Here is a 16,017-nt window from a genome sequence, read left to right on the forward strand (position 1 = left end):
GAGAAAGCCATATCTGAATGTAGAGAAGATTATACAAACAGTTTTGGAAGTTCATTTATTCCTGTTGGTACCATTGGACCAAATGGCAGCAGGAACCAGACCCTGGCAGAGAACCAAACTGAGGTTCAAAGAAGAAAACAAGTTGACAGCTCCCTGTATATACACAAATCATCTACATCTCTCACCACTGAATCCTGACAACCAACATCCATCAAATGCTGAATCTTAAGACAGACTAAGTATTTGCATCCTCACACTCATTTTAAATAGTATACTTACCTGTATTAAAATACATAGCTTCCACATCTAATCTCCAAATGAGAAACTTAGACAACTTCTGAACACAGTCACTGGTGATGAAACCTGACACTACACCCTCTGTTGTTCTTATTGCAAAATACTGACATTCATTAAATTTCATATAATAGTTATAAAGATGACACTGGTTAACAAATTTGATTCATTTTAAGTATTTTTTTTTTTACCATTTAAGTTTTTTTTAGTTAGTTAACAGAAACTTTTAACTTTTAAGTCTGTTAACTTCAAATTATTAAACCAAATTACTACTAGTCACAACTGACTTTTTAATTGAATGCACAGTGTGACAATTCCAGTAAATGATATCTGGTTGATTTTCTCAGTGTTTTTATGCACTAAATTGTATTTTACGTTTGCTCCTCTGATTTCTTGCTGTTTCACTTGCAGTAATAATGTCCAGAATCTAGTTTACCATATGCAGTGCTCTTACTCCTTGGCCTTGAATTATTTTGGCTAAACAATACTAATTAATGGGGGGTTTACTGAAGGAGAATCAGCCTTCTGATATGTTACTAAAAGTTTAAGACTTTGCATAGCTCAACTTTCAAGTAACCCCTAGCTCCTACAAGATTCTGTGTATCTCATTGTGGCATAGTATAAAGTGGTGACCTTTTAGAATTCAAGTTAAGCTACAAGATTCTATACACCAGTAAATCTAGGTGTGACTTACTGTTAGCCCCAAATGTGCCTGTTTGTATGAACAGCTTGTTCATTTGTAGGAAGACTGTGACAAGGATGTAATACTTGTAGTATTACTTGGTTAAGTAGTAGTACTTGGTTAAATGTAGTAATACTTGGTTAAGTTTGGGGAGTGTTTTCTGAAACTAGATCATCCGTATTTAGAAGTTCCCTGCGTGTGTCCAGGAAGAAAGAGCAGTGAGAGGAATTAGTAGGGTATGAAAGAACAGAATTTCCAGAGATAAGGACAAGCATTATAGCCAGTTCAAAGTAAACAAATACTCAAAGTCAAGTAGGAAAATCAGGTATTAAAATGGCAGAAGTAAATTACTGACTGAAATAAGCAAACAGAAACTGTAGAAAGTTAAGTCAAGCAGCTAAGGTGTTGCAGATTAAGAATACATAGCTCATTACATAGACAGACATGGCCAATGAGCAAATAAGACCACTACAGATGCTCAGAACCACTGTGAAAGGAAACCAAGCTCAAAATATACATAATGTTGTCGTGCAAAAATTCATATCTTCCCTTGTTGTTTGCAGTGTTGTTGTAGCTGTGTTGGTCCCAGGATAGTAGAGAGACAAAGACCAACTTCTGTTGACAACAGAGACAAGCTTTCGAGCTTACACAGAGCTCTTCTTCAGGTTATTAATTAATATCAGTTCAAAAACAGCTTCATCTTCAGTTAACCATTAGCAAAATATATAAGTGAAAGGTAATAGAGCTGGAAGAGGAGCTTAACAGGGCAACAAATATTATAGAAAGCAACAGAGGGTCCTGTGGCACCTTTAAGACTAACAGATGTATTGGAGCATAAGCTTTCGTGGGTGAATGCCCACTTCGTCAGACACATGCGTCTGACGAAGTGGGCATTCACCCACGAAAGCTTATGCTCCAATACTTCTGTTAATTTTAAAGGTGCCACAGGACCCTCTGTTGCTTTTTACAGATCCAGACTAACACGGCTACTCCTCTGATACTAAATATTATAGAGAAAAAAATGAGATTGTGTCAGAAGCAAAACCTTCTATGAGCAGCTGAAACAAATGCGTCTTGCTCAGAACAGACATAATCCTGATGATGAAAGATTTTAAGAGGAGCTTTTTGAGTTTACTTGACAACTTAAGGGACGATATTAAGTATTATTTGTTTATCGCGATACCATGCTTTTGGCTAACACACATAGCGAATGGATTCTGGTCTACTAAGCCATACTCAAAAAGTAACGAAGACCGGGCAGTTGCATACTATACTTCTGCTGCAGAGACCATTGATGCACTTGTCAAACTGAAAATGGAGTGGGGAGAACAGCCACAGTCTTCACCCTTATTCCAGTGCAATGGACAGGGACAGGAATTAAAGCAGAAAAATAGCTATGAGAATATATTTTTTCCCCTGACATCGTTAAAGGAACTACCAGAGAGGCTATAAAGATGAGTCCCAGAGAAGATGTGGGAACTGAAGACCATGAATTCAACATTGGGTTTCATGCCTACTTATTAATGTAATGAATAATTATTAATATTAGCCTCATACGTATTTGACAGATTTTAATGTGTTTAATTGATTTTGGAGAATTGTGGTGAGAGATCACCTTACACAAATGATAGCTGAATGTGGAAAATAGTTTGGCATACGTGTTAAGCAAACTTAAAAAGGCAAGGCTTAATGTAACTTCAACTGTGTTCACTAAAAATTCCTTTCCCAATAGTTCAGTGTGAGACAGAAATACCCTGCAGCATCAGAAAAAGCTATTTGAACTAGAGAATCCAGACACCTTTGGCTGATGCCTACCAATCCCTGCCAGTACAAGTGACCAGACCAGAGGGGAAGCTGAACTGGACCTTGATGATACCAAGTAACAAAATCTTGAAAGCGAAATCTTTTTCTCAGATGAGTAGTCACATTGAAGTCAATGGAACTACTTAGATCAGTAAAGCAAACAGCAGTTTATTTTGTTGGAGGTGTGTGCACGCCACATGCACAGTCATCAGAAAGTTTTTCCCCTAGCAGCAACCGTCGGGTCGGCTGTGGAGCCCCCTGGAGTGGTGCCTTCATGGCACTCAATACATGACCCTGTCAACCCGGCGTCTCCTCAGTTCCTTCTTGCCGGTTACTCCGAGAGAGGGGAAGGTGGGAGGGTTTGGAATGGATATGAGCAACATAACTCGAAGAACAACAGTTACAAGAAGGGGAGTAATCATTTTTTCTTCTTTGAGTGCTTGCTCATATTGATTCCAATTAGGTGACTCCCAAGCCTTAACTAGGCAGTGGGGTCGGAGTTATGGAATTGCTAATTGGAGCACTGTTCTGCCGAAAGCCGCATCATCTCTGGAATGCTAGATGATGGCGTAATGAGAGGTGAACGTGTGCACCAAGGACCAAGTTGCTGCCCTGCAGATTTCTTGTATTGGGACTTGGGCTAGGAATGCCGTTGATTTGGCCTGAGCCCTTGTGGAGTGTGCTGTAAGAGCCGGGGCTGGTATTTTGGCCAGCTCATAGCACGTGCAGATGCATGACGTGATCCAGGAAGATATCTTTTGAGATGAGATCGGGAGCCCTTTTATCCAGTCTGTCACCACTATGAATAACTGGTTCGACTTCCTGCACTCGATGTAGAAGGCTAGTGCTCGCCGAACATCCAGGGAGTGCAGTCTCTGCTCACGGCAACTGGCATGAGGCTTAGGATAAAAAACTGGCAGGAAAATGTTTTGACTACTGTGGAAGTGTGACACAACTTTAGGAAGAAAGGCCGGGTGGGGCCGGAGTTGCACCTTATATCCCTGTGAAAAAACATATAGGGTGGGTCAGGGGTAAGGGCCATTAACTCAGAAACCCTCCTTGCTGATGTAATGGTGACCAGAAAGGCTACCTTCCATGACAGATAAAGAAGAGAGCAAGTTGCCAGTGGTTCAAATGGGAGCCCTCATTAGCCTGGAAAGAACTAGGTTAAGGTCCCATGAGGGAACAGGCTGTCTAATCTGGGGATGAAGCCATTCCAGACCCTTGAGGAACCAGCCAACCATGTCTTTGTCTATGGCAAAGACATAGCGTCCAGACACTCCTGGGTGGAAAGCCGAGATAGTAGTGAGATGTACCTTTATGGATGATGCTACCAGGCCTTACTGTTTCAGGTGCAGAAGGTACTCTAAGATGAGAGGTACAGGTGCTGGAAGAGGGAGTGTATGATGCTGGTCACACCAACAAGTAAACCTTTTCCACTTTGCCAGATACATGGCTCTAGTGGAGAGCTTCCTGCTGCCGAATAGGACCTCCCTTACCTGTTCCTAGCACAGAAGCTCCATGGGGTTTAGCCATGAAGATTCCAGGCTATGAGGTGGAGGAAGTACAGGTCAGGATGATGAAGACAACTGTGGTCCTGAGTGATTGGGGCGTCAACATGATCGGGGAGGAAAGGCAACGTGATCGGGGCGTCCACCGATAGTTCCAGTACTGTGGTGTACCCGTGTTGTTGAGGCCACGCTGGTGCCACCAGAATTACCTCTGTCCCGTCCCTGCAGACATTGAAGGACGAAGCATCGCCGGTTTGCCTCGAGACTGTGCCACATGTTGTGGCACCGGAGGCTTGGTGCAAAGGACCGGGGACCACGGCGCCATCACAGCAATGAGGTCCCTCGCGGCCTCAAAGGTGTCCGGGGTGGATGGTAGTTCCACATCCTCAATGACCTGGCTCAGGGAGTCCAATGGCACCTGATTCAATGGTTGAAATCAACGGTGCCAGCTGAAATCAACGGTGGCTGAAATCAACGGTGCCAGCTCCAAAGTTTTTGGAACTGGGTGCTCCTCCCTGGGACATGCCCCATTGGCCGGCTCCGAAGGGGTGGGTCTCAGAGTCGGAGATCCACTCCTCCCCTGCTTCCAGTGACACTTCTGCACCGGGGAATGGGACCGGTGCTGGGTCGATCTCACTGGTTTCAGTGCCAGGGAGCGGTGGTGTCACAAGTTTCTTCCAGAGTCCTTCCGCGATGCCGCTTCTACCACTACTACTGGGGCACTGTGCACCGATAAGCTCAGTGCCGCGTCTTGCCGCACCAATGTGGCTTGCGGTCTAAGTGCCACCTCCATAAGGAGCTGCTTGAGGCGAAAGTCCTGCTCCTTTTTTGTTCTGTGGCGAAACCCTTTACAAATCCTGCACTTGTCTGCTTGGTGTGCTTCCCCCACACACTTTAAGCAAGTGTCGTGGGGGTCGCCCGTTGGCATGGGCTTGTTGCAGGACTTGAAGAGTTTGAACCCTTGGGACTTAGGCATACCTCAAGTCCGCAAGGGGGAACGCGGTCAGGGTGGATGGGAAACCCTCCGCTCCCAACAGCTATCTGCTGTAACAACAGAAAACCACTTAAACTAAACTTAACTAGACTAGGAATAACTCTAAACTAAACTAAACTGAAAGGCTAGGGAAAACGAGGAGAGCTTGCTAAGCAAGTTACCGCAGTTCCAACGACTGTCACTGGCGGTAAGAAGGAACTGAAGAGGTGCTGGGTCAGCAGGGCCATATATAGAGCGTCATGGAGGTGCCAATCCACAGCTCCACAGCAGACCCAAGGGGTGCTGCTAGGGAAAAACTTTCCGACGACTGTGCATGCGGCGCGCACACATCTAATTGTAATTAATCTGAGCAATCACTCAAAGAAGAATACCTAGGTTCCATAGCTGCGCTTGAGCTGCTGAACCCTGACACTGAAACTAATAGCTGACTCTAAACAATCTGCAGTTCCTATGCCAGATTGGTAGAGGTTTCATTTTTAATGTAAAACTAACTACTATGAATAAGCGATTGCTTATCATTAATCTAATTTGTTAGCAGAGCTGAGCAATAATGGAAAAAAATATTTCTTTGAATCTGAAAGTGAATTTTGATTTGAGCAAGTCTGCAACATTTTTGTGGTCTCTTTCCTGAAGCATTTCAGTGCTGAAATGAATGTTACTAGTGACGATACCATTGAAAACTAAATTTTAGATTGAATACTTCATATTGACCAAAAGGGAATTTCTAATTGCATAGCTGATTATAAAAATTACAGTTCACCCTGTGTTGATTAGTTACATAAATCAAGTGATTTTTTTCTGCTCCCTAACTGGCTGACTTCTGTAATTAATCACGGTCCCAATCATACAATCAGATATGCACAGGCAGACCCACATGACTATAAAGCATCACATTAGAGTCAATGGATGTCTGCACAGGTGCAAGAGACCACATGTGTGGACCTTAGCTCAGCATTGGGGCGCAAAACACCATTTATTGTGAACTGCAAATATTACAGTTGAAGATACAATGAGAAGTCTGCTCTGTATCTGTTAGATATGTTCTTTATAGTGCACAGTATATATTTGATTCTAGTACTCACCACTCAAACAATCTGCAGGCCACAAACTATTTGCTAAAATAATTAATGAATAATATTGAACGATGAATAAATTAGAGAATTTCATGATGTTTGTGGACAATGCACAAAACAAAAAAATAAAAAAGGCAAAATTAGTCAAATAAAATGAATTATTCCCTCATTCTAATAGTCAGTAATTTTAAGTAGTGTTTTCTCCTTGCTCAAAATAAAACCTTTACTAGGATAAATCTGTTTATTTCAGTATTTGAATAGTTAAACCAGACAATCACGGAGTCACAGCTAACTTGTTAATGTTGCTTTGTGAATGTAATGCACGATGCCCCCAGTAAATGTAGTCGGGTTGATTTTCTCCAATGCAATGTATTAATTTGAATTTTACATACTGTGCTGAATTACTGATTTACTCATTTGATTTCTTGCTATCTGATTGAAAGTAATAAAAGTAGAATCTAGTTTGCCATATAACAGAATCCAAAGTCCTGTGTCTTAAATTATTTGCACAAATGATTAATTAATGGCATCTTTACTTCAGGAGAATTGGCCTTCTGAAAAATCTTTCAAAAGTTTAATAAAAACTTTCATGTTACTTTTAACTCCATAAAATTTAATAAAGCAAAAAACACATAACAGGAAAAAGACTACACTACAGCAATTACAGCTGGGTCACATTGCACTTATTTGTTAAGACATAAAAGTTAACATCATAGATTCAATAACACAAAATATTGTATATTTGCAAAAGGGCCAATGTAGCTTTGCATTTTGTACTCTTGTAAGTTTTCAATTTTAACTAAGTTCCCACATCAGCATAAATTCAGCCAATGAGGTACTACCAAATGGAGGGCCCGACAGTCCCACCCTTACTTAAGCAGAATAGCCCCTTACTCGGTGACCTCCACAGAACTACTCATGAAGTAAAACACTATTCAACGTGAGCAGAATGAGGATATTGTTGGATAATATGTGCCCATTTCACAGTCCTGGACACATTTTATCAATATACAATATTAAAAAGAATACAAAGCTTGTTGACATTGTCTACCTGAAGGGCCAAAAAGATTTACATTTACTTACTTTACATAGGGCTTTGGATCAGGTTGCATATGTCTAAGGCTGGGTCTACACTACCCGCCTGAATCGGCGGGTAGAAATCGACCTCCCGGGGATCGATTTATCGCGTCCCGTTGGGACGCGACAATCGATCCCCGAATCGATGCTCTTACTCCACCAGCGGAGGTGGGAGTAAGTGCCGTCGACGGGAAGCCGCAGAGGTCGATTTTGCCGCCGTCCTCACAGCGGGGTAAGTCGGCTGCGATACGTCGAATTCAGCTACGCTATTCACGTAGCTGAATTTGCATATCTTAAATCGACTCCCCCCTGTAGTGTAGATGTAGCCTAAGTTACTCAGAATGGTTAAAAGAACTTCGAGTCACAGCCAGAGAAAGAGAATTACATAAACTGGTTCAATATCAACACATTTGATATCTAAGACTGAACTCATGAGGCTTGATTCCAGATCACAGCCTATTAAATAGTCATAATTTCATATTTACTTAACAATTTCTTACAAACATACAACCACTTCCTTCCACTTTTTCTTATTTCTTCTCCTCTCTACATTTGTTTTCCTACCACCATCCTCTTGCTAAACATACATAATCCACTATAGAATCAACTGTTTAAATTAGCAGGCAAAGTATAATTATATATACAGTGTTTTTCCTATATGTATATTAATTATCTTGTTATATATATTCTTCAATTCAGATAAAATCTCAATTAAAAAAGTCTGTCATATAAACTTGTTTAAAAGTTTATCTGTCAAAGATTCTTTTAACAACTTAATATTTTGCATTTAATCACTAAATTTTTGTGTAATCAATGGTTACTGCTAATTTAAATCATGGTGACAGTTAAGGCCAGGATTTTCAAAGATCTCTTAATTCCCTTAGTGTCAAATCACACTGAAATACCCAGTTCCCACTGAATTGAACTTCCTTAGGTTAATTTAAAAATTCTAACTTCAGACACTGTGAAGGAGAGGTCCTCAGAAACATCAATCCAGTACATGATTATGTTTGAGGTGGGGAAGTTTACACAATAGTCTGTATCACAGTGTAAAAAAAGTCACTTTTGCAAATTAACCTAATGTACAAAACTGTTACTTTCCTATTGCCCTTGATATTTCATGAATAACATTTGAAAACTAACAACTAAAATACAAAGTTTGCTTACTTTAAGTAGGTGCTCTGTTGCTTCGTTGTATTTCTGATGAAGAAGACTCTGCAATTCCAGAATTGACTCCTGGTACTGAATGATGACCTTTTCCATTAGCTCATTTGGCGGTGTGTCCAATAACAGAAAATTCAACTTCTCGATTAACTAAAATACATTAAACTTTCCAAATTAGTTTTACAATCAAATCATAGCAGTTTAATTTCCTTTTTTCGGGGAGTAGGGTAGGAGAATGATTTCTGTTCTTTTGATTTCAGATATCATATATAAGGTATCCTGTGCTCTGTTAAAATATGAGCTGAACTTGCTTCTTTTGCATATACACAAATACTGGTTACAGGAATTCTCTCTCTATTATACATCTAAAAAGGACATTATTAAGGTTTCAAAATTAGGAAATGCCAGAATTAAGGCATTTGCTTGTGCAACCTTAATTTTGCCCGTTTATACATACATATTATGATACAGTCTTTAATTATGTCATCACATACTAGTATTTTCACAGGATCCCTCCCACATTCAGTGCAGGACTGACTTATTGAGCAAGAAAAATTGCAGGGCACAGAAACTCTGCTTGAGACAGAGTTATATTTCTGTTTCTTTGACCTGTTTGTTCCAGGTTTTTGTAAAAAAATATTTATTTCCTAAACTCATCACAGCTATGACAGGGACAACCAGTAGGATCTGAAACAAGTGCTACACAGCTAATAAGAGATTTCCTGTTGGCTCATAACGTAGTGCTGTCTACAGACAACAAAGTTCCTGACCTGAGTCTCAGCAATTCCAGACATCATTTTATATGTGTGGATGCTGGCAGGACAACTCCACTAACTGATTAAGTCTACTGGAGTGACTAGTCATGAATATAAGCAATATCTTTCTCTAGAAGTTCTATAATTCTATTTTGGAGATCTATGTTTTGAACCCGAACCAAGACTCTTACACCTCAGACCTGAGGAGATTCAAAGTAAAATGTATTTGCTTAGTTTCCTGGAAATAGAATACTGGGATATACTCCTTCCCTGTTTTCACATCAGAGGTCCCATCATAACAAAAACAGATTTTTATATTGGTGATGTCAGTGCTGATTTTGTAAATTATGCTATTTTTGTAAATGAAAATTTTGAATTTGTGTGAGTATGATGCCATGCAACTCCAGCCATCAGAAGAACATTGACAGTTATAAGGCTTCTTCACATGAATTTTCCTTATTCTTGTAGACTGAATGTGCTTTATTGATTGCCATTTGCTTATAATCAAATCTATTTTGTCACCTGGACTATAATGCGCACCTACAGATGTCCATTATAATCTGAATTCTCCCCTAATTTAAACTGTCATATCTCAAGAATGATTTATCCATTTCCCCTCTAGACTATTCAAAAGAAAATTCTCCTCTCACAGAAGAACACACATGAGAAATTTCAAGCATACCGTGTTTTGACAAAGTCTGTGGGTGGGGAGGGGGTTGGTCAAAATCAGGATTTTAATGGAAAGCTATGCTTATAGCCTAAATTCTGGAGAAAGTTCTCTTCCGCTAATAATAATCTCAAATTTGAATTTCAAAAATGTAATAGGAACAAATATGTCAACAAAATTTTAATCTACAGGATAAACCAAAATTGGAGGTTTGGATAAATGCTCCAATGACACAGTTGCTTGCAATAAGATGATGATATTTAGCACATCTAACAAACTAACACTAATCCATCCTGATGTCTACAATGCTTGCCTGAGATTAAATGTCAAATGTTTATTAGATATTGTCGTATTAGCAAAGTCATCCATTAACATTGTATTTGTTAGTGTGATGTTTACTGTAGACTAATTTAAATGTATTTGATATGATATTTCATATTCTTCTCTCCTTCTCTGTAAATTACACTCATTAGTGTCAACAGAAATTACATGCACACAGGGAGAGAAACATTTAGATCCCTTTGTTTGTACTATTATGATCATCTACATCAATCAGTTATTCATTCATTCAACAGAAATCTAATTAACGCATAACCACAGTAATTTAAGATTACCAGAAGATGTCATTAACTGCAGTAGAGGCAACAGACCACACTTACTATTGCTGTATATTCAAACTTCTAGTATCAGTGCCTCAGAAAGCAATCCTGAAATGCAACAGGCTACCTAAAAGATGCATTGCTGAAGGAAGTTGGAGGCCAGGAATCAAAATAGAAGTAAAAAAGTGGTGAGCTCAAATCCACCCATTTCAAACTACATTCATAATGCCAAAGTAGCTGAATGATCCTGCTAAAATGATCAGCAGTAAATGGTGAAATGTTAGCATTCAGAGTACCACCATGTCTTCAGTGTGAACTGGTCACTGATATAAATACAGAAGTTCTTGCTTCTTTTAGAACAATCGTTTCAGGAAGTCTATCTGTATATGCAGTATGATAACACCATATTGGCTCCACTTTCTGGAAGGTTTTCTTTGCTACCACAGGGCTAGAAAATTTGTAATTTTTTAAATGAAAGCTTAAACTCTCTAGAAAATGAAGGCCATTGTAGAACTTTTGGTATGACATATAGTCCTATACCAGCTCATTGTCTGGCTATACCAAAAGAATGACAGGAGACATTAGATATGGATTTAATCAGGCCGCAACTTTATTATTAGATAGATGTCTAGGACTAACTCAGTGGATAAAATGTGAAGCGCAGGTGAAAAATGTATGTCCCTCCAGCAGATCCACGGCCGGGCTCCTCCAATTCCAGCCAATTTTTTTTTTTTTTTGCTGGGGGGGGGGGCTTCCACCAGCTCCCCCGCTGTTCATCCAGGTCCCTCCAGCAATTCCCTTGCCGGACCTTACCAATTCCAGCCAATTCCAGAGTGAATGAGGGGAGGGGCCAGGCCCAGGCTGACCTTTTTAAACCCCTCATTCCTAGGTGGTGAGTCATCCCACCACGCTAACTGCTCTTCCAGCAGTTTTACGTCTCCCGTCCTCCCCCAAGCCAGAAAGCATTGCCCTCTTCTCATGGCCAGCCAGACAAACCCGCCCCCCCTTGCTTAAAGTGCAGGGCGGTGAATCTGACCACACTACAAGTCAAATACTGTGAGTGGATATAATGAAGGTCTAGATCAGGGATGGGCAAACTTTTTGGCCCGAGGGCCACATCTGGGTGGGGAAATTGCATGCAGGGCCATGAATGTAGGGTTCGGGCAGGGGGTTGGGGTGCGGGATGGAGTGTGGGGTGTGGGAGAGGGTGTGGTGTGCAGGAAGAGGCTCAGGGCAAGGGGTTGGGGTGGAGGAGGTGTGCGGAGTGCATGAGGGGGCTCGGGGCATGGGTTGGGGTGCAGGAGGGGGTGCGGGAAGGGGCTCAGGGCAGTGGTGCAGGCAGGGGTGCAGAGTGTGGGAGGGGGCTCAGGGCAAGGGGTTGGGGTGCAGGAGGGGGTGCGGAGTACAGCAGAGGGCTCAGGGCAGGGGGTTGGGGTGCAGGAGGGGGTACGGAGCCATGGGGGTGCCAATCCCGTGGGCCAGATCCAAAGCCCTGACAGGCCGGATCCAGCCCGTGGGCTGTAGTTTGCCCATACTTGATCTAGACGATCACATGCTTCTGAGTATAAGCAGTTTGTTCCAAAGGTTAAGAAGGAATTTGAATTGCTCATACCATGTAAAACAATGCTAGATTGACTAGATGAATGGTAGGAATGGAGGCTCCTTTACATTGAAGCTTCTACAGATGGCATGAGCAGCAATGTTCAGATCTGGAGCTTGATGACACTTTTGTCAATTTGGGAGGGTGTTTGGATCCAGAATTTTGATTGGATCCATCTCTACAAGCATTATATATATGAACTCCTGAAAGGCAGGATGCTTGAGTTTTTGGACCAATGGTCTTATGTTCCTTGTTTCCTAATAAAAAAATTATAACGAAGGAAAGTAAAGACAGCATATCAGAGGAAGACCAACACACAAAAATTGCTGATGATTCAGGTGATGACCAATTATAGGCAAACAACCAAACAAAGGAGCATACAGGACCATTTTGAGGTTTGTAAGCTACTAGTAACCAAGAACCGTAAAAATATAATTTTAACACTTACATTTAGCACTTGGTTTCCTTTCTTGATCACAAACTCAATATCCTCATTTTTATTTTCTTGCCACAAGCTCATGAAAGTGTTAATTTCTTGGGGCACAGCTGGGTCAGGACTCCCATCACATTGCATGTAATGCTCCCACTAAAGAGATTTTTTTTAAAGAAAAGTAAATCCAAAAGTTTTAGGTACAAACACCTAAAAACTTCATCATTACAATACAAGAGTAGGAGGGTTTTGAGAGAGACGTGTGTGCGGTCTAGTGATAAACACACAACTAAGGCTATGTCTACACTTGTAGCTGAAAGAGGGAGACTTGTGCTCGTTCTCATAGAGCTAGTGCACAAAAGTTGTAGCATATCTGCAGTAGCAGCAAGAAAAGCTAATCACCCTGAATACAAACCCATCCTGACCACATGGTTACACACGTGGGCAGCTAGCCCAATATTCTGGACATACTACTGCAGCTACACTACTATTTTCAGCACACTACCTCAACAACAGCTAGTGCAAGGCTGTCTCCTTGAGCTGGAAATGACACCCCCAATCCCAAGTGTAGACAGAGCCTGAGTCCTAAACCTGGTTTCAACCATCACTCACTGTGTGACTTTCAGTCTTGGTTCACTCTGTGACCTCAACATCTCTATCTCAGTTTCCCCATCTGTAAAATAAGGATCATAATAAAACCTGTCTCATTATCTAATTAACCCTCACAACACACAGTATTTGTTAAGTACCTTAAAGACTTATAATGGAGTTTTTAAAAGCACTAAGCATGGCTGTACTCCCACTGAAGTCAATGGTCAAATGCCCGCTGACTTTAGAGGGAGCAAAAATAAGTCAATGCGGAGCACTGTTGAAAATCCCATTTGTAAATTTAATAAGTGTTAAATATTAATAACAGCATCCAATCACAAAATAATTCCACTATTTTACAATTTTGAATAAATGTGCTTTATCATAAAGTGTGAGGATTGAGAACACTAAATAGAGCCGGGTATTACAGAGGAGCAGCCAGTTCTGGCTTCATAGATATGCCTGAGCTAAATTTTGCTCTTACAGCAGGGATTCAAACTTTTTATTATAACAAAGAGAGTATATGCTCTCCAAAATTAAAACATTTTTTCTTTGTGTATTGAATGAATTTTCTGAGAATGTATAAGTAAATCCATTGATTTGTTTACAAGTTAAAATTAATTGAAAATGGGACCTTTCAGAAATTTAGCACTTAGCATTAGATTTTTCTTTGGTCTGAATATTCTTCATAACAGAATAAAGCAAACTCTTCACACTTCCTATAAAGTTAAAACTCACTGAAACTGTGGGCATAGGTGACAATTGAATAAGTTTTTAAAGATTAATGGTCACATTTTATCATCATTTTTCATAATTGAAAGTTACTCCTTCAGCACAGGCTGAAGAATAATCTTAGGAGAATTCCATAAAGAATTGCCCTCTTTCAAAATGACTGGTAACGCCTATTGTTCTCAGGGGTACTAAAGCAACAAGTTTCCTACAGTAAAAAAGCTATTTTGTTAAAGAAAAAACAACAACACCAAAGATGGCAAGACACAGAAATGCACAGTTAGCACACACAAACAACCTTAACTCTATCCTATAGTGGCGTCAGAAAGGGGATGGGAGGTGGAAGGAAAAATATAATGCATCTTTAAAATTCAGTTTAACCTAATTTGGAAACATAAATATGCAAACAACTTAACAATAATCATCTGGGCATTGCATGATGTCCTATAGGATGGAACTGTGGATTCTTTAACTTTGTATTTCCATCCCTTAACACGTTAGACTTAAATAGAAACATTAACTCTGAATTTCCTGGTTATAGAATGCTTATCTGAGGGATATTTCCAACATCTTTGTAATGTAATTTACCCTAAATTATTGATATATACTCTCAGCCTAAACTGCATTTAATGTAGTTTTTATCTGACAGTAGTATATAACTCAGGTGTTACGCTGTTTTCCGCCTATAATTTTGCCAATATACCTCAAAATCCTGACTTCCGTCATCCCTGACTCACCTGAGCAGATATTACCCACTGTTCAAACTCCTTAGAAGTTTTTTTTATTAATGTACTGTTTTTCGTTTAAAATAGAATGAACAAAGCACTAAAAAATAAAGGAACAATCTTGTAATAGAAGAGAGAAGCACAAGATCATTTAAAAGTCTCTTCTTTGTCAAACCTCTATAATACTATGTGGATATTTTGGAAAGCAAGCTTACCTTAGCATGTGCTCTATAATCTGCTTTCCATTGCCTTGCTGACAAAAAGTTCTCTTCTAATGAATGGAGTTCTGCAAGTTCAGTCCCTCTCCGCTCTTGATCCTGTCAGTATAAGATCAGGTACATGAATTTACTATTCAGTTTAATTTTAGTTTTTATAAATTATTTTATAGCAAAGAAAACCCAATTTATTTAGGTATTTTAATGGACAGCTTATTAATATTAAAAATAATCCAAATATTGATAATATAATTGTGACATTGCACTCCATATGATGTTATGAAAATAAGCTAATGAGTGTGAATATAATGTAACTGGAATATGCTTCATACAAAAGGTCTCTTGTAAGGTATCATTATAAATCTTATAATCTACTGAGTGTGTTCATTGAATATAAAACGTAACTCTGAGGTCCTATTGTGGTTATGCAAAGTATGGGCCATTAATGGTGGTTTAGAATCTTGATGGCTCCCATCAACTAGAACAATTGACTTAGACGGCTCTGTTTACTTGTAAGCCTTCCTGTGAGTCAGGCCGGGAAGAATGAAGGCTTGGGGTCTCACAGGACATGTGACCATGTCACCTAGTACTGGAATCCATCTTAAACCTGGTGCTTTTCCATTCAGAAGGCGGGGTGGGGACCCAAAGAGACAAAATATTCCCGCCTTGTGCCAAAGGTATATAAGGAGGTGGAAGAGAACAAAGGGGGCTGCAGTCATGAGAAATCCCCTAGCTACCACCTGAGCTAGAACAAGGACTGTACCAGGAGAAAGGATTGGGCCCAGACTAGAAAGGAGTTAGTCTGTGAAAGAAGCTTATTGGAACATCTCTGAGAGTGAGGTTTCATCTGTAATCAGTTTCTTACTGTATTAGGCTTAGACTTGCATGTTTTTGTTTTATTTTGCTTGGTAATTTACGTTGTTCTGTCTGTTATTACTTGGAATTACTTAAATCCTACTTTTTATATTTAATAAAATCACTTTTTCTTATTATTGAACCCAGAGTTAGTGACTAATTCCTGGGAGAGCAAACAGCTGTGCATATCTCTCTATCAGTGTTATAGAGGGAGGACAATTTATGAGTTTACCATGTATAAGCTTTATACAGAGTG

At 39.9% G+C, this 16,017-nt stretch overlaps 1 protein-coding gene across 3 annotated transcripts in view; it reads right to left on the bottom strand.

The window, feature by feature from the left end:
* Window positions 1–16,017, bottom strand: part of DNAI7 (dynein axonemal intermediate chain 7) — a 46,364-nt gene that overhangs the window by 19,233 nt on the left and 11,114 nt on the right. For all 3 annotated transcript variants that reach the window (XM_054036915.1, XM_054036897.1, XM_054036906.1), the window contains exons 4-6: window positions 14,907–15,008; window positions 12,668–12,805; window positions 8,602–8,748 (exon numbers count right to left, since the gene is read on the bottom strand). In XM_054036915.1, coding sequence (XP_053892890.1) covers window positions 8,602–8,748; window positions 12,668–12,805; window positions 14,907–15,008 — 387 coding nt within the window. The remainder of the gene's footprint in view (window positions 1–8,601; window positions 8,749–12,667; window positions 12,806–14,906; window positions 15,009–16,017) is intronic.

This window comes from Malaclemys terrapin, chromosome 1 (genome assembly GCF_027887155.1).
Source record: "Malaclemys terrapin pileata isolate rMalTer1 chromosome 1, rMalTer1.hap1, whole genome shotgun sequence".
Classification (NCBI taxonomy): domain Eukaryota; kingdom Metazoa; phylum Chordata; order Testudines; family Emydidae; genus Malaclemys; species Malaclemys terrapin.